The sequence below is a fragment of the Aptenodytes patagonicus genome, chromosome 2, assembly GCF_965638725.1.
Source record: "Aptenodytes patagonicus chromosome 2, bAptPat1.pri.cur, whole genome shotgun sequence".
NCBI classification, from domain to species: domain Eukaryota; kingdom Metazoa; phylum Chordata; class Aves; order Sphenisciformes; family Spheniscidae; genus Aptenodytes; species Aptenodytes patagonicus.
The window spans coordinates 160,086,652-160,108,743 of record NC_134950.1 but is presented as its reverse complement, the minus strand read 5'-3'; the positions used below and the strand labels follow the sequence as shown (position 1 = coordinate 160,108,743).

At 42.3% G+C, this 22,092-nt stretch overlaps 2 protein-coding genes across 5 annotated transcripts; one reads left to right on the top strand and one right to left on the bottom strand.

Annotated features, from left to right (window-relative positions):
• The first annotated feature begins 829 nt into the window (after positions 1-829).
• On the top strand, positions 830-13,368 carry GTPBP4 (GTP binding protein 4). Its single transcript, XM_076331888.1, has 17 exons — positions 830-924; positions 1,761-1,931; positions 3,220-3,323; positions 3,401-3,537; positions 4,121-4,221; positions 4,611-4,703; positions 5,221-5,412; positions 5,497-5,562; positions 6,303-6,392; positions 8,006-8,116; positions 8,377-8,454; positions 8,563-8,614; positions 9,196-9,296; positions 10,203-10,400; positions 11,311-11,376; positions 12,528-12,662; positions 13,168-13,368. The coding sequence occupies exons 1-17, from the start codon at positions 877-879 to the stop codon at positions 13,318-13,320; spliced, it is 1,896 nt and encodes a 631-aa protein (XP_076188003.1). The 5' UTR covers positions 830-876; the 3' UTR covers positions 13,321-13,368.
• A 1,190-nt stretch (positions 13,369-14,558) lies between these two features.
• IDI1 (isopentenyl-diphosphate delta isomerase 1) lies at positions 14,559-21,847 on the bottom strand. Of its 4 annotated transcripts, XM_076331884.1 has the most exons (6): positions 21,454-21,621; positions 20,610-20,770; positions 19,501-19,593; positions 17,990-18,120; positions 16,630-16,833; positions 14,559-15,144 (listed from the first exon to the last, which is right to left on the bottom strand). In XM_076331884.1, exons 1-6 carry the CDS (start codon positions 21,600-21,602, stop codon positions 15,139-15,141), a joined length of 744 nt encoding a protein of 247 aa, XP_076187999.1. In that variant the 5' UTR covers positions 21,603-21,621; the 3' UTR covers positions 14,559-15,138. The 4 variants fall into 4 exon arrangements, with proteins under 4 accessions (XP_076187999.1, XP_076188000.1, XP_076187998.1 ...); XM_076331885.1 differs by lacking the exon at positions 21,454-21,621 and adding an exon at positions 21,772-21,847 and having other exon boundaries at positions 14,559-16,833; XM_076331883.1 differs by having other exon boundaries at positions 14,559-16,833; positions 21,454-21,588.
• Positions 21,848-22,092: the final 245 nt, after the last annotated feature.

Sequence of the window (22,092 nt, the reverse complement as noted above, 5' to 3'; positions counted from 1 at the left end):
GACAAGTGTACTGACCAGCCTGTTGATGTGCTACAGGCCTCTTTTATCCCCTCTTCTCTCCATTTTCCCACATCTCCTCCCTTATCCACCTTGATCCACCTTTTCCCAGCTCTGGTCTTTTCTCTAAACATCCCATGTGTCTTGTACAATCCCAAGATGCTCTTCCCAGCATCCCATAGGGAGTCTGGCACCCCTGCAGGCAGTAACACCCCCAGTCTGCAGGGTGATCCAGAGAGCTGCTCTTGTTGACCCGTCTGGTGAGTGGCACTTCTGGGCCCACAGGGCTGGTGGCTCGCTGTAACGGTCTGGGGAGGAGCTGGGGCAAGGGACCCTTGGCACTTATCAGGTTCTTGGGGTCCCTTCCCCCATCATTGTTCTCCACTCCTTTGTGCAAATGGAAATTAGCCTTTAATCACAAAACCGAACAGGACGAGGATGTATTTTGCCTTCACGGTCCTACAGGGCACAGAACATGACTGATCTAAACCATACCAACAGGCCGTTGCTTGAAGCCCTGCTCACAGTTTGGTCTTTCTCCGGCAAGACCCAAACTTGATCCAGTGTGTTGCTCCCCACAGCAGGGCCCTCCGGAGCCCCCCGAGACCCGCCCGGGCCCCAGCGGCCCCACCACTCCGGGGCCCCGCCGGAGGCCGCGCAGCACCCGAGCTCACGCAGGCCGAGAGGGCCCCAAGCGGAGCGGGACTGGGTCTCCCCAGCCCTAGAGCCCGCAGGGGGGTCGCGGGGCGCCACACTATTCCCACGCCCCGAGCCCGGCCCTGCATCCCCGCCTCCCCGGGACGGAAGCGCGGGGCTCTCGCGAGAGGGACTGCTTCGCTCCCTCTTCCGGCGGCGTGCGGCGCGGCTCGGGCGGCCGGCATGGCGCTCTACAACTTCAAGAAGATCACGGTGGTGCCGTCCGCCAAGGTACGGGCGTCGTCGTCCCCCCTTCCCCGTCCCTCAGCGCCCCTCAGCGCCGGGCGACCCCCTCCCGCGAGGCGGCGGCTCCTGCCGCGCATGAGGAGAGCGCTACCCTCCCCCCCCACCGCGCTGCCGGCGTGGCCTCGGCCTTCGCCTCCTCCCCCTCCCGCGGGACCCGTGGACTCGCCCTGGGCTGGTGCTCCTGGGCCTGGCAGCCTGTACCATGTGGGGGGGGGGGGGGGAAGGGGGGGTCCTGTCAGGTGCACTGCGGCCTGAGGAGGGATCCTGGGGCTGCTCTTTTCCTCAGCCCCGCGGGGTTGTCGGCGTGGCCCCCACAAAAATCCCTCCTGCTCTCCAAACCCGTGTCGTGCTTAGCCTCATCGCTGCACACTCACTCAAAATGAAGTTCTCTCCTAGTCTAACGAAGGAGCTTTAGTTAAAAGCATGGTGCGCGGAGCTCTTCGCGGGGTTTGGGCCGGCTGTGCTTCACCGCTCGGTACGGCGGGGCGGGCGGCAGGGGACGGGCCTGCCGACCCCCGCGCCCCGGCTTCGGGCTTTGGTGGAGCCGGGGTCGCTCCCCGAGCCGGCGCTGTGGCAGGCGTGGGCGGGACGCCAACCCTCAGTTAACTGAAATGAAAACCAGAGAGGGAGTGTGCAAACTGCTTGTTATTACCCGGAGACGGGAACCCGTGTTTCAGGCGTGTTATCGTAAAACGTACGTTGCAAACCATGTGTGGCGTGGATGCACTTAACTGGTCTGCATGCTCCTCCACCAAAATAAAACTTACGGCTTTATAAGAACTTGACAGTTTGTATAATTAATGATGTTTCCTTGATTGCAGGACTTCATAGATTTGACATTGTCAAAGACTCAGCGGAAGACTCCAACTGTCATTCATAAACATTATCAAATCCATCGGATTCGACATTTTTACATGCGAAAAGTCAAATATACTCAACAAAATTACCATGATAGACTCACTCAGATCTTAACAGATTTCCCCAAATTAGATGTAAGTGTTTTGTCGTTTGATCATAAAGGAACTTGGCTTTCATGGCATCAGGAATACTTCTTCAACAGCATATTGGTTTTATTGGAGTTTATTTTGGCCTGAGCAACATCTTGCTGATTGACTGTGTAGACAATTTTGACTGATTCCCGGTAGATTTTACTGGGAGTAATTTTAAGCGAACTTGTTCTGCAAAAGTAGTATGTTCCTACTGAGAAAGGAAGTCTAAATTGTGCCCATGGATGGTCATTGAAGGGTGGGTTTTACAAGATTTTAGATGATCAAATATGTTTGCCAGAATCTGCTGTTCAAGGAAGAGAAAGTGTGGGGTTTTTTAAGTATGTTGTGTCTGCTTATTTCTTCTTTGTGTGTGTGTATGTAAATTGTGCTTATGGTTTGTCTTCCCTAGAAAATATTTGCAGGAAGTAAGAAATATCCAAATATATCACATCGCTTCCCACCATCGGTTGTTCAGAAGTTACTCTGATAACATAAACCTTGTTCTTGGCCCCACAAAGGATAGTGTTGGAGACACACTCTGACAAGACACACATAGTCTTAACTTCCCAACGACTGCAACTGGATCCACGTGTCTAGTGGGCCTTTCTTATAGGCAGTTTTTTGCTCATGCTTAAATTGTTGACCTGCAACCATATTTTTTGCTGATGTTTTCATATCCAGTGAGTATTACTGCAGAATTCCCACAAATATCTGCTGTATTTTTTTTTATCATCACATGATGAAATTTCTGCAAATAAGTATATAAGTGGATGAAATACTTTGTTTAAAAGATTTGAACCAAAGATGGTGCTTCCTTGGAAAGCTGAAGGATTTATTTGGGCATTGAAGAAACCCTCCTTATCCAGTTTTACACAGAATTTTAATATAGCACTCAGAAGAAGGGAGGAATTGATATTGGAGCTGTGTTTCTGGTATAGTATGAATTTGCTGTTAGAAACTACTTCTGCAGGCTTCTTGCAGTTTCCTTATTTTAGAAAAAAAGCCTTCAAAGTTGTAATACAAAGTATTATACAAAGCAAAAGATGAAATGGATACTCCGTATGAATGAGTCCAAGATGTATTTGCGGAAGAAATTCGAAGTGATTAAAATTTATGCATTTAATGATCAAGCAGATTATTTTTCTTACATAAGATAGTAATGAAATCAGTTTGGCTTGTATTGTAATTTGTGTTGCTGTACTGGAGAAAAAAATGAACTTAGTTGCCAAGAAATAGTCATCTTAAAGAAGGAAAATATTAGGCTTAATTTTATTTTATGCTTTTGTTTTAGGATATTCATCCTTTTTATGCAGATTTGATGAATGTTCTTTATGACAAAGATCACTACAAGCTGGCTTTGGGACAGATTAATATTGCCAAGAATCTGATTGACAAGTAAGGGACATTAATTTCTTTGATTTTGTACCTGGCTGGTTGATTGTTGGCTAAATTCTTACTTCTTGTCTCCACAGTGTTGCTAAAGACTATGTGCGGCTGATGAAATACGGTGATTCCCTTTACCGCTGCAAACAGCTGAAACGTGCTGCTCTGGGACGAATGTGCACGATTATCAAAAGACAGAAACAAAGCTTGGAATATTTGGAGCAAGGTTTGTGTTATAAGTAGGCTAAAATAAGGCATGTGAATTGGATGTAAAATTTATTCTTACACTTAGTAACAGTTAGAAGACACAGGAAACATAAAAATAGTTTCAAAATCCCCAAATACTTAGAATTTATTTTTTAACGAAATAGTTTTCTATTTGAAAAATCTTTAAATTTTATGGTATTACTAACAGTTGTAAAATGTTTTTCTTTGCTTGAAAGTCACAGCCATGCTTCTATTTATCGTTATTTTCACTTACCTATATTTGAAAAATAGTGCTAAACATTTTCCAAACATTACTCCTTACTTCAGGCTTATTATTCCTTCAGGTTATGTTGCCTGATTTGATGGGGTCATTCTAGCTAAGAGACAGTGGTTTCATTTTTAAAATATTTATTGTTTCTTTTTTTGTTGTATGTAGATGCTTGTGGAGTTTACAAACTATTACACATGTTCATAAATGATCAATTTATAATGTCAGAAAAGTTATTAATTTGTATATAAACAATTCAGCATATGAATTTTTATTCCACTTCAGTGAAACTTAAATTCTCGCAAGTAGTTAAAAAATCTTTTTAACATTTCAGTGCGACAACATTTGTCTCGTTTGCCAACCATCGATCCCAATACACGAACTCTTCTGTTGTGCGGCTACCCGAATGTTGGAAAATCTAGCTTTATAAATAAGGTACGTGAATTTTTTTTTCAAAAATACTACTGAGATACCGTTTAATTAAAATAAGGTAATATTTAAACAATTTGATATCATTATGGCACTGTCTGATGTGAGCAGTAGCAAATTCAAATGTGTGAGTAGAGGTTGAATGAAATTCCTGGAGGGATAAATGGAAAATTACGATAGATTTCACTCTTAAAAATCATTACCTTTTCCAAAATAGCATGTTAATAGCATTAACATTTTTATGATCTATTTTCTGATAGATAAATTCTTGCAGAGAAGCCAGAATAACTTTTTTAGCTTTTTTTGTAGCAAAGGAAGTGCATTATAATTAAGATCTACTGCTTGCAACTTCAGGAAATTTTCAGTAAATGTGTGTGAATAAATCTTGTTTCAAGGTTACAAGAGCGGATGTAGAAGTGCAGCCTTATGCCTTTACCACAAAATCTCTCTTTGTGGGACATATGGATTATAAGTATCTGCGTTGGCAGGTAAGAACTGTTACTATTTTGCATTTTCTTTAAGGAATTAACTGGTTTTAATCTGGTTTGCCATTTTGCACTGAGAGTTGCATTTTTGTGTCTTGATGAGACACACTATGTCTGAGAGCTGCCGTGCAAGGTACAGTGTACCAAATGAGGGCAGTAGTCAAAATTGTTCTAAAAATGTACACGTATGGGTGTGTTTTCAATTTGAGGGAAGAATGGAAATGGAATTACTGACTAAAGCCAGCTCACTTTTTATCACTGTCAAATTCTGGGCCAGGTTGCAGCAGGGCTTTCCCTCCTTGTTCAATACTTGGAGTGTTGGTTATTCTGAAACCTTATTCTTCTCCCACTACTCCATTTTCACATTCTCAATTTGGCTGAGTTTAGTCTTATTTATCACCGAAAGGAAAGAATATTGCTGTCCTAAAAAAGACAATATTGACCAGAAATCAAGCACACGTCCTGAAATAGTGTATCAATTATCCTATACTAAGGCCTGACTTAATTATGTTAATTTTAGGTAGTAGATACTCCTGGTATTTTGGATCATCCTTTGGAGGACAGGAACACCATCGAGATGCAGGCTATAACTGCGCTTGCACATCTTCGTGCTGCTGTGCTTTATGTGATGGATGTGTCTGAGCAGTGTGGGCATAGCCTGGAGGAGCAAGTAGAGCTCTTCAGAAATATTAAGCCCTTGTTTGCTAACAAGGTAGGTTTGGTGTACATAATTAATAAAACCCAAGGTTTTATAACGTGATAACTTGAATTATGATTCCTTTTTTCTTTTTATTAGCCACTTATAATTGTTGCAAACAAATGTGATGTGAAGAGGATTGCGGAGCTTCCTGAAGAGAGTCAGGTTAGATTACTTCTCCCACCTCTCTCTCTTTCTTCCGACATTTACAAAACATTATGCGCAAGTGTCGTGGATGGATATAATTTTTATTGGGCAAAAACTTTCACATGATCATTTCTTAATCTAACTATTTAATAATGTAATGGAAAGTAGCTTTCCAGGTCTTGACCCATATCTTTTTTAAGTACTGTCTAATGTACATACTTCCCTGAATATCATAAATGCCAAACAGAAAGCAAGTCCTTAGTGGTTTCAGAAATCTCTGACACTGTGAGAACTTTCAGTTACTACTGTAGTTGGAAGTAAGACTGAATAGCCTTGTTCAATAATTTCCGTTTCAGTAAGAGTTCAGAGACAATGAGCACTAGACTGAGAGGTGCTGCTGAACAGTTGCAGTAGAAGGTCCCACTGGGCAACACGTGGCTAGTGTGGCAGGGCTAGTTCTTTTGTATCTACAAGGACACCTCAAGGACACCTAGAATTTGTGTTTCTCTCTCTTTTTCTTTTTTCCCATATGGGTCATTTATAGGTGCCTTTTAGAAAGTAGTTATTTGTTTATAAAAGAAGAGACAGATTAAATAGAACCGCAGTTGTAAAGTTTCTGTCATATTTTTAGAAACACATTCTAATAAAATAGTAGCAAGTTGCATGTATTGATATCGGACTAAAATTTCTGTTCTTAATGTATCGTATATTAAGAAATGGGCAGAATGTCATTCTTTGGGATAATGTTTCTATTTTAGAAAATATTTGAAACTTTTGAAGCAGAAGGATTTTCTGTAATAGAGACAAGTACTCTAACAGAAGAAGGTGTAATCCAAGTTAAAACAGAGGTAAATCTCTTTTCTCTCAATTTCATTCCAAATGAACAGCTAACATTCTGCCTCATTTGTATGAATTTAATCTCAGTTAAACTGTTCATTATAGTGATAAACGTTAAGCATAGAATCATAGAATCATTTAGGTTGGAAAAGACCTTTAAGATCATCAAGTCCAACTGCAAACCTAACACTGCCAAGTCCACCACTAAACCACGTCCCTAAGCGCCACATCTACATGTCTTTTAAATACCTCCAGGGATGGGGACTCAGCCACGTCCCTGGGCAGCCTGGTCCAATGCTTGACAACCTTTTCAGTGAAGAAATTTTTCCTCACGTCCAATCTAAACCTCCCCTGGCACAACTTGAGGCCATTTCCTCTCGTCCTATCGCTAGTTACTTGGAAGAAGAGACTGACACCCACCTCGCTACAACCTCCTTTCAGGTGGTTGTAGAGAGCGATGAGGTCTCCCCTCAGCCTCCTTTTCTCCAGGCTAAACAACACCAGTTCCCTCAGCCGCTCCTCATAAGACTTGTTCTCCAGACCCCTCACCAGCTTTGTTGCCCTTCTCTGGACACGCTCTAACACCTCGACGTCCTTCTTGTAGTCAGGGGCCCAAAACTGAACACAGTATTTGAGGTGCGGCCTCACCAGTGCCGAGTACAGGGGCACGATCACTTCCCTACTCCTGCTGGCCACACTATTGCTGATACAGGCCAGGATGCCATTGGCCTTCTTGGCCACCTGGGCACACTGCTGGCTCATATTCGGGTGGCTGTCGACCAACACCCCCAGGTCCTTTTCCGCCAGGCAGCTTTCCAGCCACTCTTCCCCAAGCCTGTAGCGCTGCATGGGGTTGTTGTTGTGACCCAAGTGCAGGACCCGGCACTTGGCCTTGTTGAACCTCATGCAGTTGGCCTCGGCCCATCTATCCAGGTCCCTCTGCAGAGCCTTCCTACCCTCGAGCAGATCAACACTCCCGCCCAACTTGGTGTCGTCTGCAAACTTCCTGAGGGTGCACTCGATGCCCTCATCCAGATCATTGATAAAGATATTAAACAGAACTGTCCCCAAAACTGAGCCCTGGGGAACACCACCTGTGACCGGCCGCCAACTGGATTTAACTCCGGTCACCGCAACTCTTTGGGCCTGGCCATCGAGCCAGTTTTTTACCCAGCAAAGAGTGTACCCGTCCAAGCCATGAGCAGCCGGTTTCTCCAGGAGAATGCTGTGGGAAATAGTGTTAAATGCTTTACTAAAGTCCAGGTAAACTTTGTGATCCTTTAGAGCCTGTTGAGCCTCAGTGGACTTGAGTGCAAATGGAAAATTATGTCTAATACAAATCGTAATTTAAAATAAAATTTGTGAGTTTTTTCTGAGTCCTGTTGCTTTCTCTTATTGTCAGCTCATTGTCAGCTCACTGTAAAAAAAAAAAAAGGATCGTATGCATCTTCCTGTGATACTTTTTATATAAAATAACTCAATGCTTGCTTAAGAGCTAGAAAGAGAAGAGATTAGACAGAAGATGAGATGTGAAGCTAGATATTTGGGATTGAAAGCCTACTGTGTCATTTGTTGTATCAGGAAGGCTTCATTCCTTACCTAATGTTGCCATGTGCACTTTCAGGCCTGTGACAGACTGTTGGCCCATCGTGTTGATACTAAAATGAAAGGAAATAAAGTGAATGAAGTATTGAATAGATTACACTTGGCCATGCCAACCAAAAGAGATAACAAGGTAGGCTATATGTTTACACTTTTTAGTGTCTTTCCCAGTGCTTCTTAAGTAGGATAAGAATTCTCTCATCTTAACATGTGAACAGATATAAATATGGTGAAATTTGCTTATTTTTTATCTATAACTGCCTTTGCTGGTGGGAGAGTCAGCTTGGGATTTTGTATTCTTTAGAAATACATTACTCTGCAATGGTGATTTATAGCTGATTCAAACTTTTCTTTTCCCTTTTTTATTGGGGTGGATTGTTGCATTAATTTCAGGAGCGGCTGCCTTTTATACCTGAGGGAGCAGTAGGACGTAAGAAACGCATGGAAGTAGACACACCCAGGAGGAAATTGGTAAGTGGCATCTCTTAATTAGGAGACCAGCAGATGGATTTTAAATTTGCTATAGTAGCCCATAGATTTAAAATTAGATGGTATATAAAGCCATGTGTGTCTTTCCAGGAGAGAGATCTTGAACTTGAAATGGGAGATGATTATGTTTTGGATCTTCAGAGTAAGTATTATATAAGAATCGGTATTACTAAGCAGTAAAGTTTGGCTATTTCAGTGTTAAGGGAGAATACCTAGATGTGACTCCTTTTAACTAAGTACCAATGCCAGCATTTTATTGCATGCTGTCCTTTACTCCTGTTCCAGAACTGGTGATCTTCACTGACTGTTCCTTGTTTTGTAACGTCACTCAGTTGTTTCCCATTGTAGAGTCACAGGCATACAGTGACTGGTCTCGATGATTCAAGTGTTTTTTCCCTTCCATTTTATATTATGCTATCCCATTAATTCTTGATGCTCTCTTTGTTAAGAAAGTATCATTATGAGAGAGATTGCATGTATTCTGTTTCAGCTGGATATCTGTTGCTTATTATGGCTTGGCAGTGGATCTTGAAGTTACTGAATAATATTTGGCGGTAGGAGGGGGATCAGAGGTATTTGTGAATATGTCAGAGATGCTATCAAATTCTTGCCACTTAGGGATATGACTTTTTTTTTTAATTGCAATCTGAGTGTTGTTTTCTGACATTGAACATTCTTTGAAATTAGTTTTGTCTCTTTATTAACTTTTGTTATATTTTTAAGAATACTGGGACTTAATGAATTCATCTGAAAAATATGATAAGATACCAGAGATATGGGAAGGTCATAATATACTTGACTACATTGATCCGGATATAATGAGAGTGAGTTTTCCATTATTCTTTTTACAGTTTTCTTGCCTCTTTATCCCTTTACTTGTTTAGTGTAAATTACTGTATTTGTAGATTAAAAACAGTAAGTCATGAGAACAAGTTCTTTTACATCGTCTGCACTTGCCATGGGAAAAGATACTGTTTTCTGAATGATCAAGGACAGAATTTCAGAAGAATGGAAAATCGCTTTACCTTGTCAGAATGATGGTGACCTTATCTTTTCCATCTTAAAATATGAGCTTTGCAGGAGAAGTTGTATTTCTTCATTGACTACAGCCAGAAGGAATGTAGCTATCAAACTTCATATATTATTAATAATATGAAATTCACCCATCAAATTTATGTCTACTGGAGTATGATGTTAAAGGAAGTGGACTGAATTCTCCATTTATAACATTTTTATTTAATAACAAGCACTGTTCTTATTTCTTACTGGTTGTTAAGGAGAACTAGTGAGCACAGACTATGGAGCCTGCTGGTTATGCAGTTGGGTTCATCCGAATTGCTGGTGTTCCAGGCTGATGCTAAATGTAGAAAGAGAGGGGTTTTTGTTCAGAGTGTGTTTCCAGAAACGGCACAGCTAGCACAGTTCACAGTATGGTACATCTGCATTCACGCAGTGGGCAGCTTCGGGGCAGTCACACAAATAGAGCCAAACTATAATGTGATGTGATCAAGTAAGTCTGCACAGTAGTGCGCCCCGTAGGTTCACAGTAATCTGTATCGCCAACTGCGTTAAGTGTGGCTGGAGGGGTCATTATTGAGTAACGTAGCTCCTTCTTCGAAGGGTCTGCATGCTGTCATGGCCCTGGGCCATGCAAAAATGTAATGTTGAGGATTGTAAGTCAAGGGTTTGATGAGCATCTTGATTTTCATTTCATCTCTTCAAAATCTAAGAAACTGGAAGAATTAGAGAAAGAGGAAGAGCTGAGAGAAGCTGCTGGAGAATATGACAGTGAACCAGAAAGTGAAGATGAAGAGATGATGGAAATCCGACAGTTGGCACAACAGATCAGAGAAAAGAAGAAACTGAAAATCCTGCAGTCGAAGGAAAAAGATACTCGAGGTCCGAGGATGCCTAGAACAGCTAAAAAGGCAAGTATAGAACACGTTCTGTAGTAAAATCTTGCTGATGTATAATGACTTTATGAAAACGTATGACGATATCGGGTAGTGGAACTGATTGCTTTTTCTCATGTTTGGCCCTCTCACTTGCTACTTGCTTCCTTCTGTGCTCCTGGGAGTTCTGGTCACGACTTAGTTGTGGAGGCCAAACCAAATGCGTGATAGTAGCCCTTTTTGTTTTGTGTCACACAAATTAGTCTTTTGTAAAATTCTATATATATTGCAGAAAAAGTTTTGAAGAATACAGTTCAGCTCGTTTAACTGGGTTGCTGCATTGTATATCAGTATTGTTTTTGTTCATTTGTTTGTTTTAAATTCAAATAATGAGGAGAATTATATAATTACTTAAAATCACAATCGTGTAAAATTTGTTACGGGGCCCTCCCTGTGCTGGAAAAGATTGTGTGTTCGTTTTTGGAAGCTAGGTGTCACGCTTTCTAATGTCAGAATCTCTTGTGACCAGTCCAGGACAACTGCAAAGTAATAAACTGATAACTAGACATTCTGAGAAAATGAATCTAGCTGATTTTGCACCCAGCATTGCTTATCTTCCTCAAAGCTTGTGCCTTTTGGGAGAGAAGGAAACCTTTCTGACTGAAATACCTCTCTTTGCCACCTTCCCCCCAAAAAGGCAAACTATTGGAAAGATCTTTAGGGAATGTTGGGACATTGCAGTCCTGTGAAGAAGGATTTATGGGTGAAGAGAATTAAGTTACAATAAATGAAATGTGAAGTTACGACTTTCATCATCTGCTGGGATGTGCCAAAGGAATAAATATGTAGCGAATATAATGGGCTTATGGTGGCATATTAAGATAAAAAATAAGATAGAACCATACTGTTTTGAAAGAAACATGTTTTCTTAACTGTCTTTTTACAGGTCCAGCGGAAGGTGCTAGAAAAAGAAATGACTGATCTTGGACTCGACATGACTAATAAAGATGATGTAAGTTTTTGCTAATTAAACACAATGTTTATCTAAAAGAGCTCAATTTCATTACATGCTGAATTTCTTTGAGCGCATTTGAAATGCGTATTACAGTTGGCACAAGAGAGGTGGGATTTGTTAAGGAGAAGGTAGGAAACCCAGATGAGGCAGTCAATACTGGAATTTTTGAATGACGTGATCAAAACATAGTGGGTAGGCTGAAAAAAATAAACTAACATTCATAAAGAATCAAATATATATATGCACTGCTTTCTATTAGAACTCTTGGAATTTATATAGAATTCAAGAATGGGGTTTGGCTAAACATACTTCTTAATTTTCAAGTCTGCTTCATTGGATGAGACACTACTGTGTCAAAAGTAGTAATAAAGACAGACCAGGCTTATCTTTTTACAGCTTATTAATTCTGTGAGTTGTAATTGAAGTTTTTGAGGGCAGCTGGCATCTTCAGATGCAAGGCAGCTGAAGTACTTCAAACAAACACAGATTTGCCTTCGGGAGACATTTCATTTTATCAGAAATGAAAAAAAAATCCATTTTGTACAGCAAATCCAGCAGTATTATGGCTATCTAGATCTTCAGACCTCAAATTCATTCCCTAAACAAGGAGTTAGGAAACAAGGAATGTCAACACTACACATCCGAAGCAAGCATTTATGCTTCTCAGAGCTGACGTGCCTTGTTGATTTAGGAGCGATCTCGGTGAGGAGGAATTTCATACTGAGGCTGTAGGATGGTGAGTCTTCATGTCTGAAATTCCTCAGGGCTTTGTCCCGCCAACAGGACACTAATCAGGGTAGGTTTCCTCACTGCTTTTTTGCTGTTGCAAAATTGCTTCAATATTACTATCCATTAATTGTCTGTGTCTTTTTATCCATTACTTGGGAATCTACTCAGAAAAAATCAGAAAACTGGAGTTAATAATTGTGAAAAGAATATGCTAATATTCACCGACATTTGAATATTGCTGTAGGACAGAAAGGCAGTGACCAACAGTTGACAAGGTCTTTACGTTACTATGGAATAACCAAAATAATGTATCACAGCAGCCCATTCCCTGGTTTTCTGTGGTAGTCTAATTAGAAATGGAGCATGTCTGAGCTGATTGTTTCCGTTTTTAATAATTAAAGTGATGTTTTGGATTTCAGGCACATTACGTGAGAAGGTCCCGTAGCGTTACAAGGAAACGTAAACGTGATGAGTCTGAAACCCCTAAATCTGTGGCACGCAGTCGCAGCTCCTCCCGCACACCGCGGGATGTTTCTGGACTTCGTGATGAAAAGGTTTGTTAAAATTGTTTACCTTTATAGCAATTAAAACGGCATGATTGTACTTAAACCAGCTTCTGGGAAACTTCATACTGGGCCGGTTATGTTTGTCAAGAGTTTATCTTCCTTCTCTTGGCAGCTTCGTCTTCTGTTGTTTTGAACTCTCTCTACTTCAGAAACGCCTAGTTCATTCTTGCAGACAGGCTAAGAAAGTACATTTTAAATTTTTGTCTCTAAATGCAAGCACGAAGGAAGAAACTGTGGAGTTCCACCTTTAGTAAGTTAGGAATTCCAGGGATAGCGCGATCATATTATTAGTGTACTGGAAAAGAAGAGTTGCGCTAAGGGGGGTTAGCGTCACTTGCGGTGATACTGCTCTAGAGTTGCAGATGGTGGCCTATGTTGGGTGTTAGTTAATGTCCTCGTTAAAACCATCCAGCTTAGTGGTTTTTTAAAAGGTAAAGCTAGTTACCTGAGTTACTGAGGAAGTTACTCTGCATGTGTGTTTGTCTTTAAATAGATGGTGAAGAAGGTCAAGATTATGGCAAAGAAAGCTCAAAAGAAAATGAATCGCATGGGCAGGAAAGGAGAGTCGGACAGACACATATTTGACTTGAAGCCAAAACATCTGCTGGCTGGAAAGAGAAAATCCGGTAAAACACAGAGAAGATAAGCAGTCTTCTGAACTAAAACTAATTAAAACTAAGTTTATTAAAACTAATTTCGAGTCCTGTCTTCCTTTTTAGTAATACAGAGTGTTTAAAAAGTACGTGGTTAAGATACTTGAAGCCCAGAGAGGGAAAGTTCTGATACCTTGATCTTGCAGTTCTAAGTAATACCATGAGAAATTTGTCGGTACCAGTGGCAGAAACCATTTCTAAATAGACACAAAAGATACCACTTCATTCCACTTTCTTACTACTGACTTTCACGTAGTAGTACAGCATTTCAAGTTCTATGTAAAACTAGATTTAAAATGAGGTTAAATCTAGGAAAGTGAAGTATTTGTTAACGAAGCTACCATCAGAATTAAAAATGCATAGCTTCATAAGGTACTGCATCAGTAAGGTTTGGTTCTCTCTGTGCAAGTTAGTTCTTTGATGTATAGTAAGCGATGAGTTTACGCTGCAGGTAAAGGCTGGAATTGGTGGGGAAGTAACGGGAGACTTGACGAGTACTTCGCAAAGTTAGTGTGCGTGCACTGAACCGGTGCTGAACGAGTGGGAGAAACGCCGCCGCTTTACTAAGCTGAACGGCGACTGAAGCTGGAGGAGCACTTGCGGCTCTAGCACTGACCTGCCGTCTGTAATAACCTGGGCACCTGCGGTAACCTGAAACAGCACGGGCAGGGAAGGTTACAGCCGACAGCTTTTAATGTTGCGGACTAATATTAGTATTTCAGATACGTAGACAATGAGGATCAGACTGAAATTTTGCCCGGAGTTCATGTCAGTTATGCTACTGTCGTCCCCTGCTTAGGAAGACATTTTCTCTTCAGAGGCTGACAGACAAAAGTTCTGTATCTGTTCCAAGGCAAAATATATTGTCAAATGCGAAATATTCCCTTTTTGCCCCCAGCTGGTCAAGAACAAGGTAGGAATTATCTAGAGGTTAGTAAAATTACGCGTTATAAATGTGTTGCCTGAGCAATACACTTAAAATGCAGTTTTAAAGATTAAACTGGAATCCAGTGAAATATGCATGTTAAAAACAAACCAAAAAGGTAAGGAGGAAGAACCCTTAAATTATTATTTTCTTTTTTTTTTAAACTATTTTTAAATATAACGGGGTAAGAAGAGTGTTCAGGCATCAACTTCAGCATACTGGAGCATTGTGTGTAAATCTATATTGTTTCCCTCATCTACCTCGTGTAACAAATTATTAAAAACACACTGTAATGCTGCAAAGGAGTTCAATGTCAAGAAAAACTTTATTGTCAAAACTTTTAAGGGATTTTGAAGAACTTTTTAGCAAAACTTTGCTTTCAGCTTCCTTATGCACATTATTTCTACTTCAGGGTACGCTTTGTCAGCTTCTGCTCCAAGCTGGCCATTTGAACTAGAAAAGTAGAACTTTGTTAACAGAAATTCATGCCCTGCTACCCCCAATCATACTGCTTCAGCGACCTTTAATAGGCACGGTGGTGTTTATAGCATAGTAATACTGCTGAGATCATTCTCCGTGTGGCTCAAAGTCTGGAAAGAAAACAACAGTCCAAGGTTTTAGGTTAGGTGTTTTAATCATAATCTTATCTTTAAGATAATCTTTTATTTTAAAAGTATTTTAAGTATTTGAAAAGTACTCTAATGTATTAGGTAGGTAATGTGGCTGATTGATTGCACCGAATTCAGGAGCGCTGTTACACTGCATTACTGTTCCCTCACTCGCTGTTACTTGCTTCAAGACAAGACATCAATTCATGTCAGCATGCAACCACTTGGCTCTAAAACCTCTAGGTGTGAACCGCTGGAGATGCTGGCATATAGAAGCTTCAGTGCTGCAGTCACAATCGGGATGAGAAAGAGAAACACGTTAACCACTGGAAAAATTCAGTTTCACCTTGAAACCAGGCACAGACTAGTCACAACAGTGTTTTACATGCAAGGAGAAGCGGCATGAACAACATCCTATTTCATCAAGACACCTCTGGGAGAAGTTAAGAAATCTAGATTGAGTAGTCTGCTAACAGAAGAAACCACAATTAAGCTGGGGTTTTTTTTTGGGGGGGAAAACCCACAAACCCCAAAAACTTTAATTCAAACTGTGATACCCTTGATTATTTGTCTTACTAAAAAAAGCCTTCCATTTTCGTCTTTGTTACTAGCAATTGACTGCAAGATCAAAAAGGATTAGTTCTCGCACTATGGTACAATTTCTGATTAATGGAAATTAAAACCTGGTGTAAGCCCATAAATTGTCAATCTTGAATTTTGGAGTCCAAGGGGTTTGAGTTGTTCGGGAATGACTATTACAGTAGATGTTGCAGGAAAAAAAGCTTGTATCAAGATGCCTTTGTTTCCTGGAAGATGGAGGAGAGTCATTTAATGCATATCCCTTCTCCAACGACAGGCTACTTCCTATATATTAGATGGGCACCGCCTACCTTGGGTGTAATTAACCTTTTTTTTTTTTTTTTTTTTTTAAGAGACGTCCAGTACTAGGTCATCAAGTAACCAGAAAAGGGTGGTGGGGGAAAAAACCAACCCCCCCCCCCCATGTTTATTATCTAAAGCTACGACACATAGTGCAGCACTTCAAAGTGAAACTCAGTCCACACAGACAATCCGATCACTTAAGCTTTTATGTGTTCGGTTAATTATAGAGTACAGTAGCTGAAGAGATTTGCTTTCTGCAATTAAAATCAGCCTGACTACTTTGAACTAATCGTTTTTTTCCTTCAGGCAACTAGTCTTCTCAACGTCCACGTAGAACTCAAATTTCTTTGTAATCGCTATTTTGGAAGGCGTAGTCATGTACAGTTGGGAACGTGCCAGCTCTACCCAATGAGCTGGACAGGAGGCGCCCACACTCCCCTGCAGCCCCCATAGTTAACACAAGGAAGTAAGAGCAAACTGGGCACACGCAGGCTGAGGATCTTTCATTAATGGAGGAAGATGAACCCAGGGGTTTCCTATGTTTCACCCATTTTACATGAGATCAGGCTTAACTCGCCCAAGAGGAACAGGGCTGGGGGGAAGAGGAGGTGAAGAGAGAAGAAAAAACATCGGCTATAACCACCCCTGTATAAAGTTATATGTTAAACATGCTCCAGGTGGATCACTTTTCCGCACTCAAAAGTCACGAGTTACCATAGTGTTAATGAGACAGCACATCACTGCTAGCCTTCAGCATCTTTTACCCCAGCTATTTACATTCTGTGTATTTTTTCATGATCAACAAATTTGTTCAAGTTAGATAAGTTATCCCACCACTTAAAAAGAAAGGTCTCTGCAATTAGTTTAAACCACGGAGTAATCTTAACTTCGTCCTTGGAGGCTTTGTCCAAGAGCTGTTTCAGTTCCTTCTGTGTCACGTAGCAGTAGCTTTGGATCTCATTAGGGTCAGGACTCAGCGTTACGTCCTTCTGTACAAATAAGATATAGTCTATCTCATGTTCACCCCAGATCCCATCAGACTTGGCCTTGTAGTGAATTCGCGTCAGGTAGGAGATTTCTTCTGGCGTTACCTACAACCAAAACGCTTGTCAGAACCGGTGCCAAACCAGAACTGGCACTGCTAGGTGTTACAGAGGAATTAGCAGCTATTACCCTCTTCCTTAAAAATTATTTTTCCCCCAAGTGTACAATTGCAATGTATTTCTTCACAAAGAATTACTATGAAAAAAAGTTTTTATTTGATGACTTTGATGACATGAGTTGCACACCATTTCTCTAGTCAGACTCACCCTATAACATTTTGAGTGGGTTTCTTCTATACAATAAGTTTTAAGTAACGTTTACCAGAGCTTAACACACACTTACTGAAGCGCTGATGAATGCAAACGCTTGCACCTGCCCCTTCCCTCCCAAGGAGAAGAGCTGACAGCTACTTAAAGCCAAGGTCAGAACTGCGTACTGACAGACCACGTATAACCCTGACCTACCAGGGAGCTGTGCAAGTTGCAGACCAGGTAATTAGTTCTGGGGACAACCTAACCATCGTGTTTCTCAGTAGCACGCTGCTTCTCCCGTGTCCCACGACACAAATGTGATTAGTTACAAAACGTGGAAAGAGATTTCGACCATGAGCATAATTCAGCCAGCTTCACCCTGCTCTCTGTGCGCTCCCAAACTGCCTCCAGAATGGAAGGTACCAGAAGCAGGCTGTGTGATTGCTCTGGAAGAAACACCGAGTGCTCAGGCTGCCCTACTTCCCATAGGAAGCTTGGGATTGCAGAGGGACTTGTACATGGATGCTGGCAGCAGCTCACAGCGATGCCCTCCAGGAGCACCAGCCGTACAGAATGCGTACAGCACTCTGCCATCGGCCTGGAGGAAGGACGGCATGTTGCCTTCCCCTGGGCAAGGAGGACAGCCTGCCCAGCTGGAAAACACGTAGGCACCCACAGTCAGACCTGAAGCAGCGCAATCCTTCGTTACTGTGCAATTTAGTCTTTGGCTCATATTTAGTTTAAGCAGTGGAATACTCTGAAATACCGCTTAGTGATATCAGCTTTTGAGACTCTGGAGTATAGATGAAGAAGTCTCAAATTCACTAAGTTCTGTACATCTCCAAAGTTAAATCCATTTTTAGGTTTCAGGCTGACCCTGTCTGCCAGATGCAGTTAGTCTGTAAATCGACAAGCATCGGCAAGAATTCCCGTTTCTCCTTCCTCCCTTTACCTGCTCCATGGGAATTCCTAACTCTGCTTTCAGTCGTCTCTGTGCTGCTCTCCGAACACCCATGGCAGCATTTTCTTCCAGTTCTAGTGGATGGCTCAGAGGATGACTACAACAAGTGTTGGTAAAACAATCTGCAAGAAGTTTGTATCAGTACATTTTTGACATGTATAAAGCATTGCAAAAAAAACCCCCAAAAACCAAACAAATAAAAAAACCCAACCAAAAAACCCAGAGGTGTAGGACAGGTATTCAATGCGTCACAGCTTTGTTTCTCTTTTGTAGAGAAGGGTCAGAGAGGAAGGAGGATATTTTCACCTCTTATTTTTCTTTACGTATTTCGCACCAGGATTTGCCTCTACCATGTACTACTTTGCAGGTTAGTGTTTGATACACATGAACACATGCATTCTCATACCCAAGATAGCATCTACTGAGACAGCCAGTTTATGAAGACATTCATTGTCCTGCAAACGCTAATTAAAATTACTTTGGGAAGTATATATGCAACAGAATATTGAAAATATTCCCAGAGCTTCAAGACCAGCTGACAATTAGTAGAAGTAAATAAGCAGCTAAGGTTTGTGTTTAAAGGACAGCTCCTCTATACCCTGCTTCAAGTATATTAAAGATTACTTATGAATTATGTAGAATAACTGTGATTGGCCAACCTTTTATCTGTAAGTCTAGCTCAAAAGCATCTAAAATAGAGTCCGATTACCTACAAACTACACTCGAGCATTTTGATTAGTTAGTAGTCAAGGAAAAAAAAAAGCCTCTAAAGTAAAGATTCCCTTGGAAGGAAAAAAAGGTCTTTCTTCCTTGAGTTGAAGAGAGTTAGAAACACTTGAATTTGTTTTCCATCCGAAATTCGAAACAGACAGCTTTATGCTTCGTCCAACATGTCTCACGTAAGCTATTTTTCTTTCATTCCACCTCTTATTTTTATGCCTCTCCATTTGCATTCGATAGTAATAGTTCAGAAGTCTTCAAAAATGATGCACTATATACTTTGGCCACAGTGCCTCGCTTCTTCTATAGTTAAAAAAGTGTTTGTTAAAACATGCACAGATAAAGGTCCACAGATCTCACTGAAGCACAACGCAACTGCTTCCCAAGCAGTAGGGCCCTGCTATACGTCAGCTACGTGTCTTTACCAGTGGAATCGAACACTCCACAGCTACCGGAGCAATTTCTTCAACTCCACTAAATATGTCTTGCAGCAGAGGAGGTAAACAACACACGCTGCACTTGCATAAAAAGGATCAAACATGTCAGGGAACAATCATTTCCCAAGAGTGTGTATAACAATAAGCTAGCGTTCCTATTATCTTACTTCCTCCATGAGATAAGTACATCTTGAACTCTCAAAAGTATTTAGAAGTATCTCCTCTCCAAAGTAGTAAATTCTAAAACCTCAGAATGAAATACACTGCAAGATTAGATGGGCATATTTTTTTAAATATTGATTTAAATAAAACATCTTGATAAATACAATGTGTTTCAGTACTAACCTGGAAATGTAATTTTTGCATTTGACCTCTGCTGCAGCAACAGTTTATTTTCTGTATTAAATAAGAAAACACTGAAAGCTCGGTGCAGTAAACCTAAAAATAAAAAAACCACAGAGAACTATTTAGCAGAGAAGAAAAAAACATATGAAGACAGTTTAAGGGCTTAGAACGGCCTCATTTTGGGGTAATCTAATTTAAAATTCAGGTATGTTAAAACCCAAGGATTTGATTAAAAAACTCAGAGTTATTAATTATTTAGGTTTCTATGTCAGCTTATGCAAAACATTATGAATTTAGAAAAGTGCTAAGAACAACAATGCAACAGAAGAGTTCTACTAAACTCAGTCCGTTCACCATTCTGAAGATGCACGTTTGGGCAAGCTTCTACGGAGGGCTCAGCATCCATAAATTTACTATCAAAAAGAGATGACTCAAAAATTCCTTATAGAATTCCTTATAAAAGAGCTGTATGGAATTTCAAGAAGCTTCAGGAATTGCAGAAGTACAAACTTCCTCAAAAACAGTACAATTTCTGTCTTCTGCAACTTTTGAGTTTGTTATTCCTCTCTCTCCGGGAAGATGCTTCCCCTGAGTATGGAAAAGGAGGTCACAAACTACTGCGAGAGATTCACAAATCTGACCAACCTCAAATAAAACCCACAATCAACTAGAATGACAACAATTAAAAAAACCCTATTAGCAGTATTTGAAGTAGAACTCTGCGTGAACTACTTAAAAATCAAAGTCTCTCTCCTTGAGAAGAAGTCGTCAAAGAAGCAAGTGGCATTCTTTAGAAAAAGCTGCATAGAATCAGGTATCTATAATAGGAAAATAATACTATTCTATCATCAAAATGTGATTCAAAAGTATTTCTCAAGACATACAGCTTAGGTCCGCAATCACATATTTCTCTCCTTTGCTACTGCCTCCAACCGTGCGTTCCCCCATATTGCAGTATTTTTAAAATTAGATACTGTAAGCTGGGGGAGGAGGGGGGTGGGGGGGAAGTACTTGCTCTGGCTTGATCAAGGCTTTAATTTAATCATGACTATACTTCTGAGAATATTCAGTCAACTTAATGGTTCAATTAGAAGGTAAGCAACCTGTACCTTTATCAATATTTTCATTCAAGTGACAGTTTTTCTTGGTATCCGCTCCAATCTTATTATCATTTTCATCAATAAGGATGCACATCTCTGCCAACAGCTGCACCTGCTGCTCATCCAGGTGATCGGTGTTCACTTCAGGCATCGTGATGGCAGCACACGTTCTACCGAAAAAAACAATGAAAAGAGGAGACATTCAGTACTACCAATGTCTGTAAGGTTCTGAGCAGAGTGTGAGAAATAATCAAATGGCTAGGTTTTCTGACACGGTGTAAACTGTGCACCAATTATATTTTTGGGGCTTTACATGCTTTTGGATTTCTGAAACTTCCTACCCGCAATACCAAATGTTGCAACGTGACGTGTAGACGCTTAAAAGATTTCTTTTTTGCTTCTCTGAAGCTCCATCAGCAGCTGCCGCAGGACAGACGTGCCGGGTCTAACATTTACAGGGGCCGGTAGTATAAGAAATCCAACTCCACATTTCACCCAGAACGAATGAAAATCTTGCCTAACCCCACAGTTTACGCATGTTCGCACGCTAATGCTGGGTTACCTTTATAAGGCCAGGCAGCACGTGCACGTGTGTTCCGGCCCCCCCATCAGTAAGAACTGAGTAACAAGGGGTCCCCGACCGGGACACGCCGCCCGAGGCACTTCCAAACCCTGCCTTCGCGGCCCCCGCCCCGCTGCCTCTGCCCGCCGTGGGTATGCTCCGGCCAGCTCCCGTGCTCCCGCCGCCCTCCCCGCCGAGCCCGCTCCTTCAGCAGCTGCCCCCAGTCCCGTCCCTCGGCAGCCCCCTTCCCCTTCGGGGGGCGGCCGCCGCCCCTCCGTTCCCCTCCCTCACCTCTGGGCCCGGGCCTTCCCCCCGCACAGGCCGGCGGCGGACGCGAGCGGCTGGCGGCGGCCCCACACGCGACGGCGGCAGCAACGCCCCTGAGGGACGGCGGCTCCGCGGCGGCCCAGGGCAACGGCCCGGCGCAGCACGCGCCACATCGCCCGTCACCCCGCCGCCGCCAATGGCAGCGCCCCCAAACACCGACGTCACCGCATCGCCCGATCGCCCCACCGCGGCGCGGGCTGCCCAGCAGGCGGGACTAACAGTGACAGAGGGGAAAGGCGTCGGGCGCAACCGACCGCAACACAGCAAGGTGGAGACACCGACCAATAGGAAGAGGGGATAACGGCCAGTTAGCCAATGGGAGCGGGGAAGCCGGGTCAGGCCGCGGCCCCGCCCAGCCGGGCGCAGCCGTTTCCGGCGGGGTGGGCGGAGGGCGGTGCCGGTGCCGCGCAGCCGTTGTGCGGGCGGGCAGTGCGCTGCGCGGTAGCCGACAGCTGGCTGCAGAGCTGCGGGCGTGGGTGCGGGCTCCCTTCCGAGCTCCCTTCCGCGCTGAGCTCCGACGGCCAGGGGCGGTTCCGGGACGCCTTCCGCCGCCAGCCGCCGCTGAGGCGACACCAAGGCCCGCTGGTTGCGGGGATGTGCCGA